The sequence below is a fragment of the Athalia rosae genome, chromosome 8, assembly GCF_917208135.1.
Source record: "Athalia rosae chromosome 8, iyAthRosa1.1, whole genome shotgun sequence".
NCBI lineage: Eukaryota > Metazoa > Arthropoda > Insecta > Hymenoptera > Athaliidae > Athalia > Athalia rosae.
In genome coordinates, this window is record NC_064033.1 from 1238643 (window position 1) to 1254663 (window position 16021).

Consider the following 16021-nt stretch of genomic DNA (forward strand, 5'->3'; position numbering starts at 1 on the left):
AATATACAAGATTTTAATTTATTCCTTTCCAAACAGTTCGTGTATCGTCAAACATCGCACAAAAGTGCGCGAAATATTGAGGGATGCAAGCGGAAAAAAAAAAAAAAAAACAAATATAAATAAAATCGTAAACGCACTTTGTCAATACTCGGCACACTTTTTTTCCCGATATGGAATGTCAGATAAAACCACCCACGTTCACGTAATTATCGGTCACGGATCGGATCCGGATTTTTTAAGCTTCAGTTTGAAATTTCCGCAGAAATCTTGCTCGAAACTTTTTCTTTTTTTCTTTTCGTTTCATCGCTCTCATCACTGGTATCTAATCAAAGTCTTCGTCGAGAAGTTCGTCTTCTCCGTAATCGTCGTATTGGTTTTTCAGGTCGTCCCTGAGATCCCTCGCCTGGGGGCAGTGGGGACACCTCGATTCGTTAATACCGTAATTTATACACGTGTCACCGATGCACTCGCAGCATCCGTCGTGAAACCACCTGTAACTCGTCGCTCCCATGCTTTGACAAGAGGCCTTGCACTTGTTCCATGAATTGCACTGCGCCATGTAAGCCACCGTGCAGTTGAGCGTCATTACGTTAGGCTTCATGGGCTGGACCTCCTGCTCGACGGTTTCTGGATAAAAATAACGGAGGAGGGTATAATCGATGAGGAGAATTTTTAAAATCGGAAGAAAAGGAAAATTGCGGCAATTGACTCACGCATGTGATAATTGACCTCCTTTTCTCTTTTCGGACTGAACAGGGAGACGTCAAAGTCCACCGGGAAGGTGAAGGTGAGCCATCTCTCGTGGGGATCTGGGTCCGACGTGAGGGCTTGAAAAAGTCCGGGGACCGGCTCACTGAAATCTTCGACGTGAGATTTTTTGCTCAATGGATTCGCAGTCACGTTCGGCTTCGGGCACAGATCTGGAAATCGGTTAGTCAATTAGTTCGAACAATTAGGTGACATTATTGTTTCTGTTTCTTTTTTTTTTTTGTTTGTTCCTCTTACCAACGCAGGAGCAACACTCGTCGTAGAGATAACTCAGACAGGAGAAACACTCCTTGCAACAGGTACAGGTGACTAAATCGCATTTGCAGCTCCCCGTCAGCATGCATTTACTGACCACACTCGCGCATATCGCCTCGTTACAGGCGTACGAGGTCGGCGTTGAATTTTGTAGAACCAGGAGCACGAGTAACGTCGACGAGGTCCATCCGAGAATCGCCTTCCACCAATGACTCGTCATTTTTTTCTACGGTTGCGTGAGAATATTTGTACAATTTTATTATTTCATCAGGAGTAGGTAGATGTAATTGTGATTTACCGGACGCACTTTCGTCGTGAATAATTTTATATTTTATATCGTTAACCAGTCTTACGAGCGTTGCACAATTGCAGCGTAGAAATATCGTGGACGCGCGCGATATCGAGTTTCAACTTTATTTCTATTGACTTTTATCAATGTCCTTCTGGAGGCGTAAACTTTACCTACAATATCCTTACGGTATATCCTCGTATCTCGCACGACGCGGGGAACGTGCACGCGTTAAGATTCGAGTTATGCGTGTACCTGCAGCAACGCGTTGGACTTGTGCCTATAAGCTGGTTGGTTGGATGTGGTAGCTGAATATGTTTGTCAGGCGGAGAGACAGGCCTCGAGAGAGAGCCCCGCCTTGATCTCAACTCGTTATTTGCCTCCAGGCTGTATAATAACTCGCATATAAACCCGCCGCACCGTGTACCATCTCCGCGCCGCTCAAAATCCGTTACGGGGGATTCCGTGTAACGATAAATTTCTCGTCGCGATAAATAATTATTTGCGATTTGAGATTTCGGTGGACGAGACTCGGGGGGTGGAACGTCCTACGAGGTATCGCGCACGTCGAAAAGCTTCGGGTGGGTTTTGGATTTCGGTAACGCGTTTCTACGATTTTACGTGGGAACGACACCGGTACGCGGTTCCGATGCGATTACCGATACGGGATATTTCCAGTTCCAGTTATTTGCTGCGAAAATACATAACGCCATTTGGTTTCACACATCACCGTGGTGCTCGGAATAGATTTTCCCGAACCCGGTACACAGCATTATATCGTTACTCGGTAAATTTATTCTTGGTATTTTAATAGAATCGACGTTATACTCGGGAGCACGTTATAACGCGTGCATCTGAACCTGCAGGTGAAAAGAGAAAAAAAAAAAAGTAAAAAAAAAAGTAGGCAAACGCACGCGACTTCTGTACGCCCGATCGCCGCACGTTACAATCCAGGCGGTCGAAGATCACGCTGTGAGATTATTTCACCTTAATTTTTCGTTATCTATCTAAAATCGTTCGGACGATTCTTCTCGCACGATAATCGCGGTTAGAAAAATCTCGAAGAGGAGATTCACGCACCACTGCTGCATGACCACTGATCCCGCGTGCTAAAACGTATATAAATATTATTCGTATAATGTACGCATACGAAATTCCCTCCCAACACTCATACTTGCGCGCCTAATTGATACCTGTTTATTTGAAGTAGTCGGAAAGGAAAGCGCCAGAGCATCGTCTCGTTATACGGAAAATACGAAGAATATCATTTTACTTACCGATGATCGGGAGTCGTCGATCACTTTTCAAAACTATCGTCGATCTCCAGCTTCATTAGAACTGTCGGTGATTCAAAATTCCATGAACTTTGCGATGATTCGATCGGCGATTTCGGGAGATGTATTTTTGAACAGAAAAAAAAAACAAAAAAAAAAAAAACAACTTTTTTCACGTCGTAGAGCGAGAATCGCGTGTAAAACGCAGAAATCGACGCGTAAAAAAGCGGAGCGGAGCGGAGGCTGTACCGCAAGGTGCGGTGTGAGCAGCGGTCTTTCGATGGTCGCGGGCAGTCTGTGTCTGGTGTGTCTCTCGGAGGCTCCCACGAACTGCGTTCGAGACTGGTTCTCCTTTTTTTTTTTTTTTTCTTCCTTTTCTTTTTTTCTTTTTAAACCTTTTTGTCTTACCTGCGGCCCCCCAGGAGCGGCTGCGCCACCGTCACCAGTTTCGAACTGCCGCCAGGTCCTCAGGAACGCCGCAAACCCGACTAACTATCCCTTTCTCTCTCTCTCTGTTCATTTCTCTCCGTCTCATTTATCTTTCTTTTTTCTCCTTCTAACACTACGGAGTTACGATCTTTGGCCAGGGACGTCGATATCACAGAAATACCACAGGGCAGAAAGATTGCCATTATTCGACCCACCCTATGCGATCCGATTTCTTCTCGATTTCTCGGAGATCGAGCCCCGCGCGGATATCGCCCATTTCTTACGTTATTCGCAGCGATTTCTTCTCTTTTTACTTCTCGACGTTCCGCACTATCTTCCTAGCGAAATAGTGTATATACTAAACCTACTTTGTGACGGTTGAGCGCGATCCGTTTTACGCGGATAGCCGAACAACGCGACGAGACAGGCGTCTAACGTCTCATTTACCTCCCACTGTAATAAACGAGCATTTAACAACTTCCGCTGCCTCGTGTCTGCAGGTTTGTTTTGTTAGCCTCATTTTTTTTTTTTTTGCTCTATTTTTTTTTAACTCACTTTTCGTTAACTCTTTCCCACCACTTATTATAATAAGCTCGTGATAATATTTGAACAATTCTAATGAAAACCATTCCAAGTATACTTTGTTCGACGTGAGTCCGGCGCTACGACGTTGAATATCGGCTGTGAGATGTCTATAATGTAATTATATCAAATCACATCCCTCCGCAGAATTTAATGATCTGTCGTACGCGTTAAAAGTGCTAGGACATTCTCGCTGGTCATTATTTCCGCCCTGTGAGGAAGAAAAACTTGACCCCTCGAATCGCGGCTAGGGGGTAAGTTGTTAAAAGCGAGGACCAATTAGGGGGTAGAAACACTTATATACTTGTCGAAAGCGGTGTTGTTTCGAGGGGATACGGGGTCTAAACATGGAACAGAAATCCTGCAGGACGAAACACCCGGGTCGGAACACCAGGTAGAGACCGTTTCTCTCCTAATGACTCTTTGCGTGGAATTTCAGCTTGTTTCTCTTGTCCTTAGAGACTTGGGAGGTCCGACTTAGGAATCCGGACGTCCCTGATGCGTGTATAGCTGCTTCGATCGTTACGTGTGCGATCCTACGGAATATCGCCGGTATTCCTTTCATCTATCGCTGAACCGTGGGCGTTCTAGATATAGGAATAGTTTCGAGAAGGATAACATCGTGTTATGGATAGGAAAAATTCTTCTCCTCACAGTCGGAGAGAAGAGTATGAGTCAATTTGCGAATCTACTTTTTTTTTTGCCACTCGAAGGGGTGCAGCACCCGATGCAAGGGACGTTGCTCACCGAATGACGAGTCGGAAAAATTTTCAATCGATCGTTAACGGAGAATACGTGAATAAAAAATGCGTTGCGATGAAAAAATATATCACAATCAGATGAGAGAGGATTTTTTCGACTCGAACCCTTGCGAATGAACATCTTTACGGCTATTTTGCGATGATCAAACGGTGATAACTGGTCGTCAGTGATCTCCAGCGATTTGAAATAACCAGAGGGCATTCGAGAGTCGATCTGTATCGCTTGCTCGAGTCGAAACTCTGCACTCGAAACTCGAGGCCTTTGCCAACAGCTCCTCTTTCCAGTCAGTCGATCCTTACCTTGGGTATTGTACGGTTGAGTCGACGTAGGTACACGTCATAAATTTTTACTTGTCGGTGCCTTCGGTGATGTCGAAATGATTTCCAGCTGTCAAAATTAATCTGTACTTCCATCAGCGATAACGTTGAGTTGTGTTTGATTATTGATAGAAGAAAATTATCATAATAAAGGTCAGTTTTACTCTCAGCTCTTCACCCAACCCAACCTCATCTCGAAAATGAAGTGAAAGCTTCGCCTCTCCCTCCCAGCTATAGTTGTTAATTATTGACGAATTATACGTTTTACTTACACAATAATTTCCAAATGCCTGAGAAATCTGATAGAAATCACGAATTTGTGCTCAATTGAGCCTTCAACGAAATATTTTTTGATGTGACTTTTAAAGTTTAAATACCCCCTGCTTGTTATCTACGCTTATACGTATTAGCTGATTTGGTTGTTTGATTTTTGATAGTTGCCACAACGATCTGCTTTCTCCACTGCGATTCGGAGCAAATGAATTTTCTCATCCGTTACTCGGCTTTAATTCACAGTATTCCGTATACTGCGAACTAAAAGACACGTGATAACAAGGAGAAGCATCGCCAATGTTGGTGAATTTAATATGTTCAGTAGAGAATGTTTCGTGTCAGCCGGTTCACGTAACGTCATATCATCGTTAATATTATTATTTCGAAAATGATTTCAACGATCGCGATCGTCGTTGATCCGAGATATTTTTAATGCATGATGAATAATGGGAAACCCCTCTCATTTGAATCCGTATGTTTCAATCCGTACAGTAATAGCGTGTATAACATCATTCCTGCGTCATCATATTCCCGGGCACCCTAGGTCGATTTAACTCATTTAAACCAATCCCAATCGAAATCAATCGGTCTCAACTTATAAGTAATTCCGTTCGTTTACGGGAGTGCAAATATATCATGCTCACGTTCGTTCTGTCAGTAAAATTAAAGAGACACTGCTTGTCCTGTCCCTCCAGTCATTGAAAAAACGATGAAATACTTGTTGCTCGATTTTTCCGATGAATTTAAATTTATAAATCAGTCCGCCTATTTCGCCTTGTCTCAGATATTATATTTGTGATTTTCTCATAGTTCCTTATCTTGACAAAATGTAATAATGAAAAATTTTCAGTATACGATGAAGAAGTTTTTAACGTTGAGTTTGGTGTTACTTGTCGTGCAAGTGGCTGTTGCACCTCCGGTGACAAAAAATAAAAAAGATGAAGCTGAAAAGGAGAAGAATGGAAACGAAGCCGTAGAATCTGAGGAAATGGTAATTTCTTTATATACCTACTCCTATTTGCCTTACAACCCCGTACAAATGGATGTTCTTCGTTGCGCCGTTATCGCGTAGAGCAAAATAATTAGACGCAAGACTAAGATCCTAAAATGAAACGATGCATCTGTCAACGATTTGAATATAATTCACTTTTAATCTAGGAAGAGGTGATGGAGTACGCGAGGTACCTCAAAGAGGTAGTGCAGGCTCTGGAAAGCGATGCAGATTTTCGTCAGAAACTGGAAAAGGCCGACGAGGCTGATATAAAAGTAACACAATTTTTCATTCCCATTAAATTTTATACTAAAAAAATAGCTTGGGCGACAGTCACGATCGATCTTTAATTATTATTTTCATTTAGACGGGAAAGATTGCCCATGAACTTGAATTTGTAAATCATCAAGTCAGGACGAAACTTGACGAGTTGAAACGCCAGGAGCTTGAAAGACTCAGGCATTTGGCCCTGAAAGAATATCAGTTGGAAAACGGCCTGGATCCAGCGCATCTTAAGATCGCCGAGCATCTGGATCACGAGAATCCCCATACTTTTGAGATCGATGATCTGAAAAAACTGATAGCTAAAGTAAAATAGACCGATCATTAATTGCCTAGTTTTAGCATACCGTTATTCATGGCGCTAAATCATTGCGTATTTTAGACGACTGAAGACTTGGCGGAAGCAGATAGAAAGAGAAAAGAAGAATTCAAAGAATACGAAATGCAGAAGAAATTTGGGCAAGAATTAAAAAAGACGGGTAATGGTAACTGACCCCTTCATTTATAAATTTTTATTCCGGTTTAATGGAATAATAACATTCACTTGCCACTGTCGTCATTGTTAAATTATCTTCTCACAATTACTTTCGAAATTTAGGTATGGACGAAGAACAGAGAAAGAAGTACGAAGCCGAGCTTCATTTACAGGAGGAAAAACATAAGAAACATGAGCCAGTGAGTATCTTGATCGCGGTCAGCAGGTAATCGTAAAATTCATCGCGAACCGATTTCAGCTTCATCATCCCGGAAGTAAACAGCAGCTTGAAGAAGTTTGGGAACAGCAGGACCACATGGAGAACCAAGAATTCGATCCGAGGACATTCTTTTACCTACACGGTATGATGAAAAAATATATCGACGATGCGTCGTACGAAACCGACGATAGTCATTGAAAACTGGGGAGAATTTAATTTCAGATCTCGATGGAAACGGCGTCTGGGATCAAAACGAAGTTAAAGCTCTTTTTTTGAAAGAACTAGATAAAATGTATGCCAAAGGCGCGCCGGAAGACGATTTGCGAGAACGTGCAGAGGAAATGGAGAGGATGCGGGAACATGTTTTCAAAGAGGCCGATCTCAACAACGATATGCTCATAAGGTAGATGATTCTTCCGAATTTTTTCGAAAATTGTATCGATGCTTAGGATAATCCGACGATGCCTCGTCTTTCGTTTTTATTAGCTACACAGAATTCCTGGAGCAAACAAAAAAGCCTGATTTCCAGCAGGATGAAGGATGGAAGGGGCTCGACGAACAGCAGATCTTTTCCGAACAAGAGTATGAAAATTTTGAAAGGCACAGGCAGCAAGAGATCCAAGATATGATTGCCAAGGGAATCGTGAGTAGCCAGAATTATTATTTCAACCGAACACGTAATCCACCAGTCGTGATGTAGAAAAACTGTAAGAGATTCTTGTGAAGATTGTGCTGCATAAATTGAATTCGAGTTGTGTTGTTTTTGTGTTAGTGGATGCGTTAAATACGGCATGGCAAAGTAGTTGATCTCTGGGTTCCTTAGCGATTAATTTCACTTGAGTTTGACAGTGATATATATATACCCGTTGGTTTTTCGAATCCCTCCCATTAGTTTGCCCGAAAATGTTTCGTTTGAGTAAATAACAAGCCTGTGCACTATTTCTTTTGTCAACGTTGCTAGCTACCCCCGAATCCGGCTAATTATCCTCCTGGACATCCCGATCAGGTGAGTTGAAAACTTCTACCAGTGGAGATCTGTAACTTCGTATCAGCGTAGGGGAGACCGGAGTCAGTTTTTAGAGGCGCGACATTTTTTTTCGTTACTGAAAATATAACGGGAGTCATCCTGGAAGACGCGTCTATAACTAGACCAGACTAGAAGGACGCGTCTGCCGGATGACTCGTAGGTGTGTCGCCTATTTTAAGAATTTCGCACAATCGAGTATTGTCTAATTTGGATCGACACCGGTCCCCCCACAGCTCTCCCGCACCGAATTTCTCATCCGCCGGATGTACGTATAAGGGTTGGATCTCTGACGTTGATTCGTTTTACTCTCGACAGTTCCCACCACAACATCGCAACGCCGAAGTTCATCCAGGACTTCCGCAACCGGGTCACGGTGACCCTAGCAATATACATCCGAACGAAATTCCTCATGGCCAACAATTCCAAGGGCAACAACATGTACCCCAGCAACATTTCCAAGGGCAGCAACCACCGCCTCGCCAATTTCAAGGCCAACACACACCGCAGCATCAACAATTCCAAGATCCCCTTCACCAACAACAACAGCAACAGCAACAACAACAGCAACAGCAGCAGCAACAACATCAACAGCAACAGCCACACCAACAGCAACAGCAACAGCAACACCAACAGCAACAGCAACAGCAACACCAACAGCAACAGCAACAGCAACAATTCCAAGGGCAGGTACCGCCGCATCATCAGCAGCAGCAGCAACATGCTCCTCAAGGCGGTGGAAGTCAACCGCCTGTTCCAAATGTAATTCCTCATTCGAATCAAGTACCTAATAATGGGAAGGCCAATGTGGTGCAGCAATAGCATCGAGTGAACTCTAAGCCGTCACCGATTCAGCAGCAGCCCAATATTGTCCCTCAGGTTGTAAATGCCCATTCATAACTTATTCGAACGTCACTCGCGAAAAATATAATTATCATCGAAAAAGTATTTCATATCGTCCATATGATCTGTCATGGATACTATTAGCAGCGACAGCGAAGCTGACCGGAATCGTAAACGATGTACGTATGTACGTTTGATCGATAAACATGAGAAATATTTGTCGAGTATTTTAAATGCAAGAATCAGAGCTTAATATCCGTTTGGCACGGACCAAACTTCTATATTACCGAACAATTCCAGCTATAGGGCTACTCCGAACTTGTGCGTCACATGAAGATACACCGAACAAAAATAAAATATACAAAGAACCGATGATTTTATCGCGTCAAGTTGCCTGGTTATTCACACCTACCCTTGATAATTATCCTTCGTTTTGAGCCGATCAAATTTTCCATCTCCAGATGAATGCAATTCATTTTAGCAATACTTCATTTTTGCCTCACATGTCGCTAAAATGCGAAGCCAGTTAACTCGGAACAATTTGAATTGATTCAGGCACCAGATCGAACTATCGTATGACCCCATCGGATAATTATGAAGATATTCTGAAGCAGTGGCAAAGCCAACGATCCCTGGTCAGAAACAAGAGTCTTCCGTGTGATCGAATCTCGCGATGAGTGCAGTTATCGCGATAAACGAGACTAGAGATTAAAATCGTGAGATTTTCAAAACGCGAACTCTAGTATCAACGTAACCTCAGCTCGTTTACATCCGCGTAAATCTGTCGGTCAGGCCATTGATGAGTTTTCCGCCAGTCTAGACTCGTGTCATTAAAACATTTTGAAGCTGATGAAATTTAATAGGTCTCACGTGTAACCAATTTTGATAATAAAAAAATCCGTCCGCCTGATGCGTTGCCTTGAATTTCTTTCGCAAAAAGTAACTTCGCGCATCAACTGCTTCAAAGCGATGCACTGGAGAAAAAACGAAAGGTACATTTTTTTAACCCAATGCATCTGAAAGTAGAAGGTTCAAGCCTTAATTTGGTTCCAATTTCGTTTAGCTAAGTGCATTTTTCAGAAAGTTACGAGCGTTTGAAATTGACCATTTTCGCGCAGAAATCGTATTTCTGCTTTAATTCTTTAAATCGTGCGCCCACCCACCCACTTTAAGTTCATTGAAGAATAGGCCGCAGCTCAGCCTGTCGGCTTTAATACGTTCGCCCCTCCTACTACGAACTCCGTAGTAAAAGGGTAAAGAAAGGGGGGTCCGACATTCCTTAGTGGGGGGTCAACAGGGGATGTAGTGAGGTAGGTCAGGGAGTTCAATGACCTCACGATTTATTCAAATTAATCATATATGGGGTGTATCTTTGCCAAAATTGACGCAAAAAATCCAGAAAAAATTCTGGGGGTATGTACATTTTTTAATCTATAAGTACATGATGAGTATGTCTATGTATGATGAGTATATATGTACATGCCTATGTAGAACTCATATACATAGAGTGTAATTTTGACAAAATTGACGCAAAAAAAAGGAAAAATTCTAGGAGTATATATGTTATTAAATCTGAAGGTATATGATCACCATAGATGCATATGAAGGTAATATCTATATAGCTATGTACAACCCAGGTATATAGGGTGTATTTTTGACAAAATCGACGTAAAAAAAAAAGGAAAAATCCTAGGAATATGTACGTTATTAAATATGAAGGCATATGATCACCATAGATGCATATGAAGGTAATATCTATATAGCTATGTACAACCCAGGTATATAGGGTGTATTTTTGACAAAATCGACGTAAAAAAAAAAGGAAAAATTCTGGGAATATGTACGTTATCAAATCTGAAGGCATATGATCACCATAGATGCATATGAAGGTAATATCTATATAGCTATGTACAACCCAGGTATATAGGGTGTATTTTTGACAAAATCGACGTAAAAAAAAAGGAAAAATTCTGGGAATATGTACGTTATTAAATATGAAGGCATATGATCACCATAGATGCATATGAAGGTAATATCTATATAGCTATGTACAACCCAGGTATATAGGGTGTATTTTTGACAAAATCGACGTAAAAAAAAAGGAAAAATTCTGGGAATATGTACGTTATTAAATATGAAGGCATATGATCACCATAGATGCATATGAAGGTAATATCTATATAGCTATGTACAACCCAGGTATATAGGGTGTATTTTTGACAAAATCGACGTAAAAAAAAAAGGAAAAATTCTGGGAATATGTACGTTATCAAATCTGAAGGCATATGATCACCATAGATGCATATGAAGGTAATATCTATATAGCTATGTACAACCCAGGTATATAGGGTGTATTTTTGACAAAATCGACGTAAAAAAAAAGGAAAAATTCTGGGAATATGTACGTTATTAAATATGAAGGCATATGATCACCATAGATGCATATGAAGGTAATATCTATATAGCTATGTACAACCCAGGTATATAGGGTGTATTTTTGACAAAATCGACGTAAAAAAAAAAGGAAAAATTCTGGGAATATGTACGTTATCAAATCTGAAGGCATATGATCACCATAGATGCATATGAAGGTAATATCTATATAGCTATGTACAACCCAGGTATATAGGGTGTATTTTTGACAAAATCGACGTAAAAAAAAAAGGAAAAATTCTGGGAATATGTACGTTATCAAATCTGAAGGCATATGATCACCATAGATGCATATGAAGGTAATATCTATATAGCTATGTACAACCCAGGTATATAGGGTGTATTTTTGACAAAATCGACGTAAAAAAAAAGGAAAAATTCTGGGAATATGTACGTTATCAAATCTGAAGGCATATGATCACCATAGATGCATATGAAGGTAATATCTATGTAGCTATGTACAACCCAGGTATATAGAGTGTTATTTTGACAAAATTGACGTAAAAAAAAAGGAAAAATTCTGGGAATATGTACGTTAATCAATCTGAAGGTATATGATCAGTGTGGATGTATGTGAAGGTAATATCTACATAGCTATGTACAACCCAGGTATATATGGTGTATTTTTGACAAAATTGACGTCAGAAAAGAGGAAAAATTCTGGGAGTAGGTACGTTATCAAATCTATAAGTATATGATGAATATGGATGTATGTAAAGGAAATTTGAGAAAAATCTGAGTTCACAGGCTTGGCGTTTTTTCGGGTTTGAAAGGAAAGTATCCGCCGAAGTATGTATTCTCCGTATGCTTCTTGCATATCTATTCTGACCTAGAAAACACGCAAGAATGAGCCCCATCGGAATATGGTATTAGTTTTGACCACAAGTTACAATGTTGATGATAATCATCACTAACTTAATCCACGATGCAGTTGTATCCCATCTATTAACTTCATTCTCTTCTGTTACGGATGAAAAACTGACAGTTTCGGAGGATCTTGTTCCTGCATTTAAGAAGCAGGACTTATTAGTGCATCTGTGTACTAGTTCACCAGTGTACCGAATGAAAAACCAAACATTTCTCATGATGTAGACATAGATCATGTATTTTCTCAATTATTAAAACTTATCATTCAAACAGAAACCTCCATAAATTTTTATTGTAGCACATTCATTGTAAATGGATATTTTTCTATATGAATAAATCCATATTATTCCTAATGATATGTTAAAATTCATTGACAATCCATCACCCAAAAACCCTGCAGGAGTGACAGTCCAATATACGTTGAATGCAACTAGGTAATGACTCTATCTTACTCTGTAGGAGTGGGATTGAATACAAATGATCGAAGGCATGCACATAATGAGGCACCAAGTTTCGGAATACCTCCTCGGGTATCCTGTTCTCCTGATACCCGGGAAATTTTTCGGCCAAAATTTCGAATTCCGAAATACCTCCTCGGTTTTTCTGTTCTCCTGATACCAAAAAAAAAAAAAAAAAATTCCGAAAGAGATTCTATACACAAGATCGAATGCATACACAGGATCAGGCACCCGGTCTCGGAATACCTCCTCGGGTATCCTGTTCTCCTGATACCCAGGAAATTTTTTGGCTAAAATTTCGAATTCCGAAATACCTCCTCGGTTTTTCTGTTCTCCTGATACCAAAAAAAAAAAAAAAAAAATTCTGAAAGAGATTCTATACACAAGATCGAATGCATACACAGGATTAGGCACCCGGTTTCGGAATACCTCCTCGGGTATCCTGTTCTCCTGATACCCAGGAAATTTTTTGGCTAAAATTTGGAATTCCGAAATACCTCCTCGGTTTTTCTGTTCTCCTGATACCAAAAAAAAAAATTCTGAAAGAGATTCTATACACAGGATCGAATGCATACACAGGATCAGGCACCCGGTCTCGGAATACCTCCTCGGGTATCCTGTTCTCCTGATACCCAGGAAATTTTTCGGCTAAAATTTGGAATTCCGAACTACCTCCTCGTTTTTCTGTTCTCCTGATACCAAAAAAAAAAAAAATTCTGAAAGAGATTCTACACACAGGAACGAATGCATACACAGGATCAGGCACCCGGTCTAGGAATACCTCCTCGGGTATCCTGTTCTCCTGATACCCAGGAAATTTTTTGGCCTAATTCTAAATTCCGAAATACCTCCTCGGTTTTTCTGTTCTCCTGATACCAAGAAAATTTTTTGGCTTCAATTCTAAAATTCGGAAATGCTGTTTTAAGGCTAGGAATTATTCTTTTCCTTCTGTATCTACGATTTATTGAATAAATAAGTACAGAGGCAGGCATATAGTAAGTCCTCCAAAGAATCAGTCGCTCTTTCTATCAGACTAGAAATAATCATGAAGGATTGAATGCATGCACATGATGAGGCACCAAGTTTTGGACCACCTCCTCGGTTTTCCTGTTCTCCTGATACAGATCTCCACTTTCGGTCAAACTTTTAATTTCCTGGGCCGGCATTCTAGAGCTCTGCATCATCTCTTCCGGTTTGAGTGACAGCATGATTGAATGATTGAATGCACATGCAGGCATATGCTGAGTCTTGCAAGAAATCAGTTGCTCTTGCTATGATACTGGGATATTAGTGGATGTGGCGTGTAGGGGTGGGATTGATAGTATTTAAACAATGCTGTACTTAAAGTCGTTAAATATATTAAAAAATCAATGGTCACAAATACATGTTTGTACATCGTCCTACATGTTGTGGATACATTTTTACAGATATATTCATTGCATCGACATCACAATATAACTTTTCATAGTCACATTAGAATAATAATTTGATAGTTATAAAGAAAATATGCACACAGTACGATTCAACCCACATAATAACTCAATTAAAGCAATTATCCACTCTGCATGTATGATGATTGGTTTCGGCGGATCTTTCCTGGCCCCTGACAGGCAACTGAGGACGTGCAAGCCAAGTTACATACACAGAAATTGGTTGATCATCCTCTGCTAAGGACTTTGCGAATGAAATCTTCGAGTTAAAGAAAAGGTGGTTATTTTTCCCCCAGTACAACTTCATCGCTGCAGTCTCCATTGTTGATTTGAGCTTTCTTGTGTACGAAATAACAATCTAAAGCCAAAATAAAGATCGTGCTTATATTTTTCATGAAGAAACTATTATTTTCATACAACACCCTACCCACCTTCTACTCGTTTTGCTGTGGCGCCTACAATTATGGTCTATGCATAATCCTGAGAGCTCAATTCTCTGTTTAAACAAAAAAGCAATTTTTTCTAATTTTTTTCAATTTTTTCTGATTTTTTCCAATTTTTTCCGATTTTTTAATTAATTATGCGAATTTTCCGCGCATTTCTCTGGGCGCCGCCATTTTCTTTGAGCTCCGCCTACCGCGAGTACAGCTAGCGCCATGTGGCGGATTTTTGGTGAACTAACTCCCAGAAAAACGCGAAAGTTTTGACCCTCCTTCGAGCAAAACCGGAAAAGTATTGACCACTATTTCTCTCGGCTCCGCCTACCGCGAGTACAGCTAGCGCCATGTGGCGGATTTTTGGTGAACTAACTCCCAGAAAAACGCGAAAGTTTTGACCCTCCTTCGAGCAAAACCGGAAAAGTATTGACCGCTATTTCTCTCGGCTCCGCCTACCGCGAGTACAGCTAGCGCCATGTGGCGGAATTTTCGTGAACTAAAATCCCAGGTTTCTTGCCCCTTGACGTCAGGCAATGTGTTGCGTGAAAGAGAGGTATTTCGTGGTCAATACTTTTCCGGTTTCGGAAAAAAGCAAAAGTTTTGACCCTTCTTCGTACAAAAAAACGCGAAAGTTTTGACCCTCCTTGCAGCGAAACCTGAAAAGTATTGACCACTTTTTCGAGCAGAAAAACGAGAAAGTTTTGACCCTCCTTGCAGCGAAACCTGAAAAGTATTGACCACTTTTTCGAGCAGAAAAACGAGAAAGTTTTGACCCTCCTTGCAGCGAAACCTGAAAAGTATTGACCACTTTTTCGAGCAGAAAAACGAGAAAGTTTTGACCCTCCTTGCAGCGAAACCTGAAAAGTATTGACCACGAAATACCTCTCTTTCACGCAACACATTGCCTGACGTCAAGGGGCAAGAAACCTGGGATTTTAGTTCACGAAAATTCCGCCACATGGCGCTAGCTGTACTCGCGGTAGGCGGAGCCGAGAAAAATAGTGGTCAATACTTTTCAGGTTTCGCTGCAAGAAGGGTCAAAACTTTCGCGTTTTTTTGTACGAAGGAGGGTCAAAACTTTTGCTTTTTTCCGAAACCGGAAAAGTATTGACCACGAAATACCTCTCTTTCACGCAACACATTGCCTGACGTCAAGGGGCAAGAAACCTGGGATTTTAGTTCACGAAAATTCCGCCACATGGCGCTAGCTGTACTCGCGGTGGCCGTTTCTTGGAAAAATGGGCGGAAAATTTGAATAATTAATTAAACAGTCGAAAAAAATTGGGAATGAATCTGGGATGATATAGTTGGGTCGCCTTTGCTGGCACCCTTATGTAATGTGAAAAAACTAGAGTCTTTGGTGTTTACTTACCCTAAATTTCTTATACTCACCATTTCAGCGAATCGATTTGAAACTGCAATAGTTTTTCTGTGTGTAAGGGAAATACTGTCTTGATCTTCCTCGTTTTCTATCTCTCCTCCGAGGTTGTTGCTTTGCTATTGATGTCGTCGCTTTCCTTGCTCTGGTCATACTGCCGTCGTCTCAAAGACTAAGAATCCACAACATACTCTGTTGACTGGATACTGAATCACGCCCGTGATGAACCGAACT

The 16021-nt window shown here is 40.9% G+C and overlaps 2 protein-coding genes and 1 long non-coding RNA gene across 12 annotated transcripts; 1 reads left to right on the plus strand and 2 right to left on the minus strand.

Moving 5' to 3' along the window:
* Positions 1–165: 165 nt before the first annotated feature.
* LOC105692414 (twisted gastrulation protein homolog 1-A-like) lies at positions 166–2943 on the minus strand. Of its 7 annotated transcripts, none has more exons than XM_048659242.1 (4): positions 2586–2943; positions 1006–1249; positions 714–920; positions 166–627 (listed from the first exon to the last, which is right to left on the minus strand). In XM_048659242.1, exons 2-4 carry the CDS (start codon positions 1241–1243, stop codon positions 323–325), a joined length of 750 nt encoding a protein of 249 aa, XP_048515199.1. In that variant the 5' UTR covers positions 1244–1249; positions 2586–2943; the 3' UTR covers positions 166–322.
* On the plus strand, positions 798–9159 carry LOC105692406 (nucleobindin-2). Of its 4 annotated transcripts, none has more exons than XM_048659633.1 (11): positions 798–930; positions 5800–5940; positions 6108–6215; positions 6308–6529; positions 6605–6707; positions 6821–6897; positions 6957–7059; positions 7140–7320; positions 7404–7560; positions 7879–7923; positions 8260–9159. In XM_048659633.1, exons 2-11 carry the CDS (start codon positions 5806–5808, stop codon positions 8761–8763), a joined length of 1635 nt encoding a protein of 544 aa, XP_048515590.1. In that variant the 5' UTR covers positions 798–930; positions 5800–5805; the 3' UTR covers positions 8764–9159. The 4 variants fall into 4 exon arrangements, with proteins under 4 accessions (XP_048515590.1, XP_012267011.2, XP_012267012.2 ...); XM_012411588.4 differs by lacking the exon at positions 798–930 and adding an exon at positions 4631–4829; XM_012411589.4 differs by lacking the exon at positions 798–930 and adding an exon at positions 4631–4829 and having other exon boundaries at positions 6605–6701.
* Positions 9160–13885: 4726 nt separating this feature from the next.
* LOC125502131 lies at positions 13886–16020 on the minus strand. Its single transcript, XR_007279983.1, has 3 exons — positions 15802–16020; positions 14404–14468; positions 13886–14330 (listed from the first exon to the last, which is right to left on the minus strand). It is a non-coding gene; the product is annotated as an uncharacterized LOC125502131 (long non-coding RNA).
* Between the last annotated feature and the right edge of the window lies 1 nt (position 16021).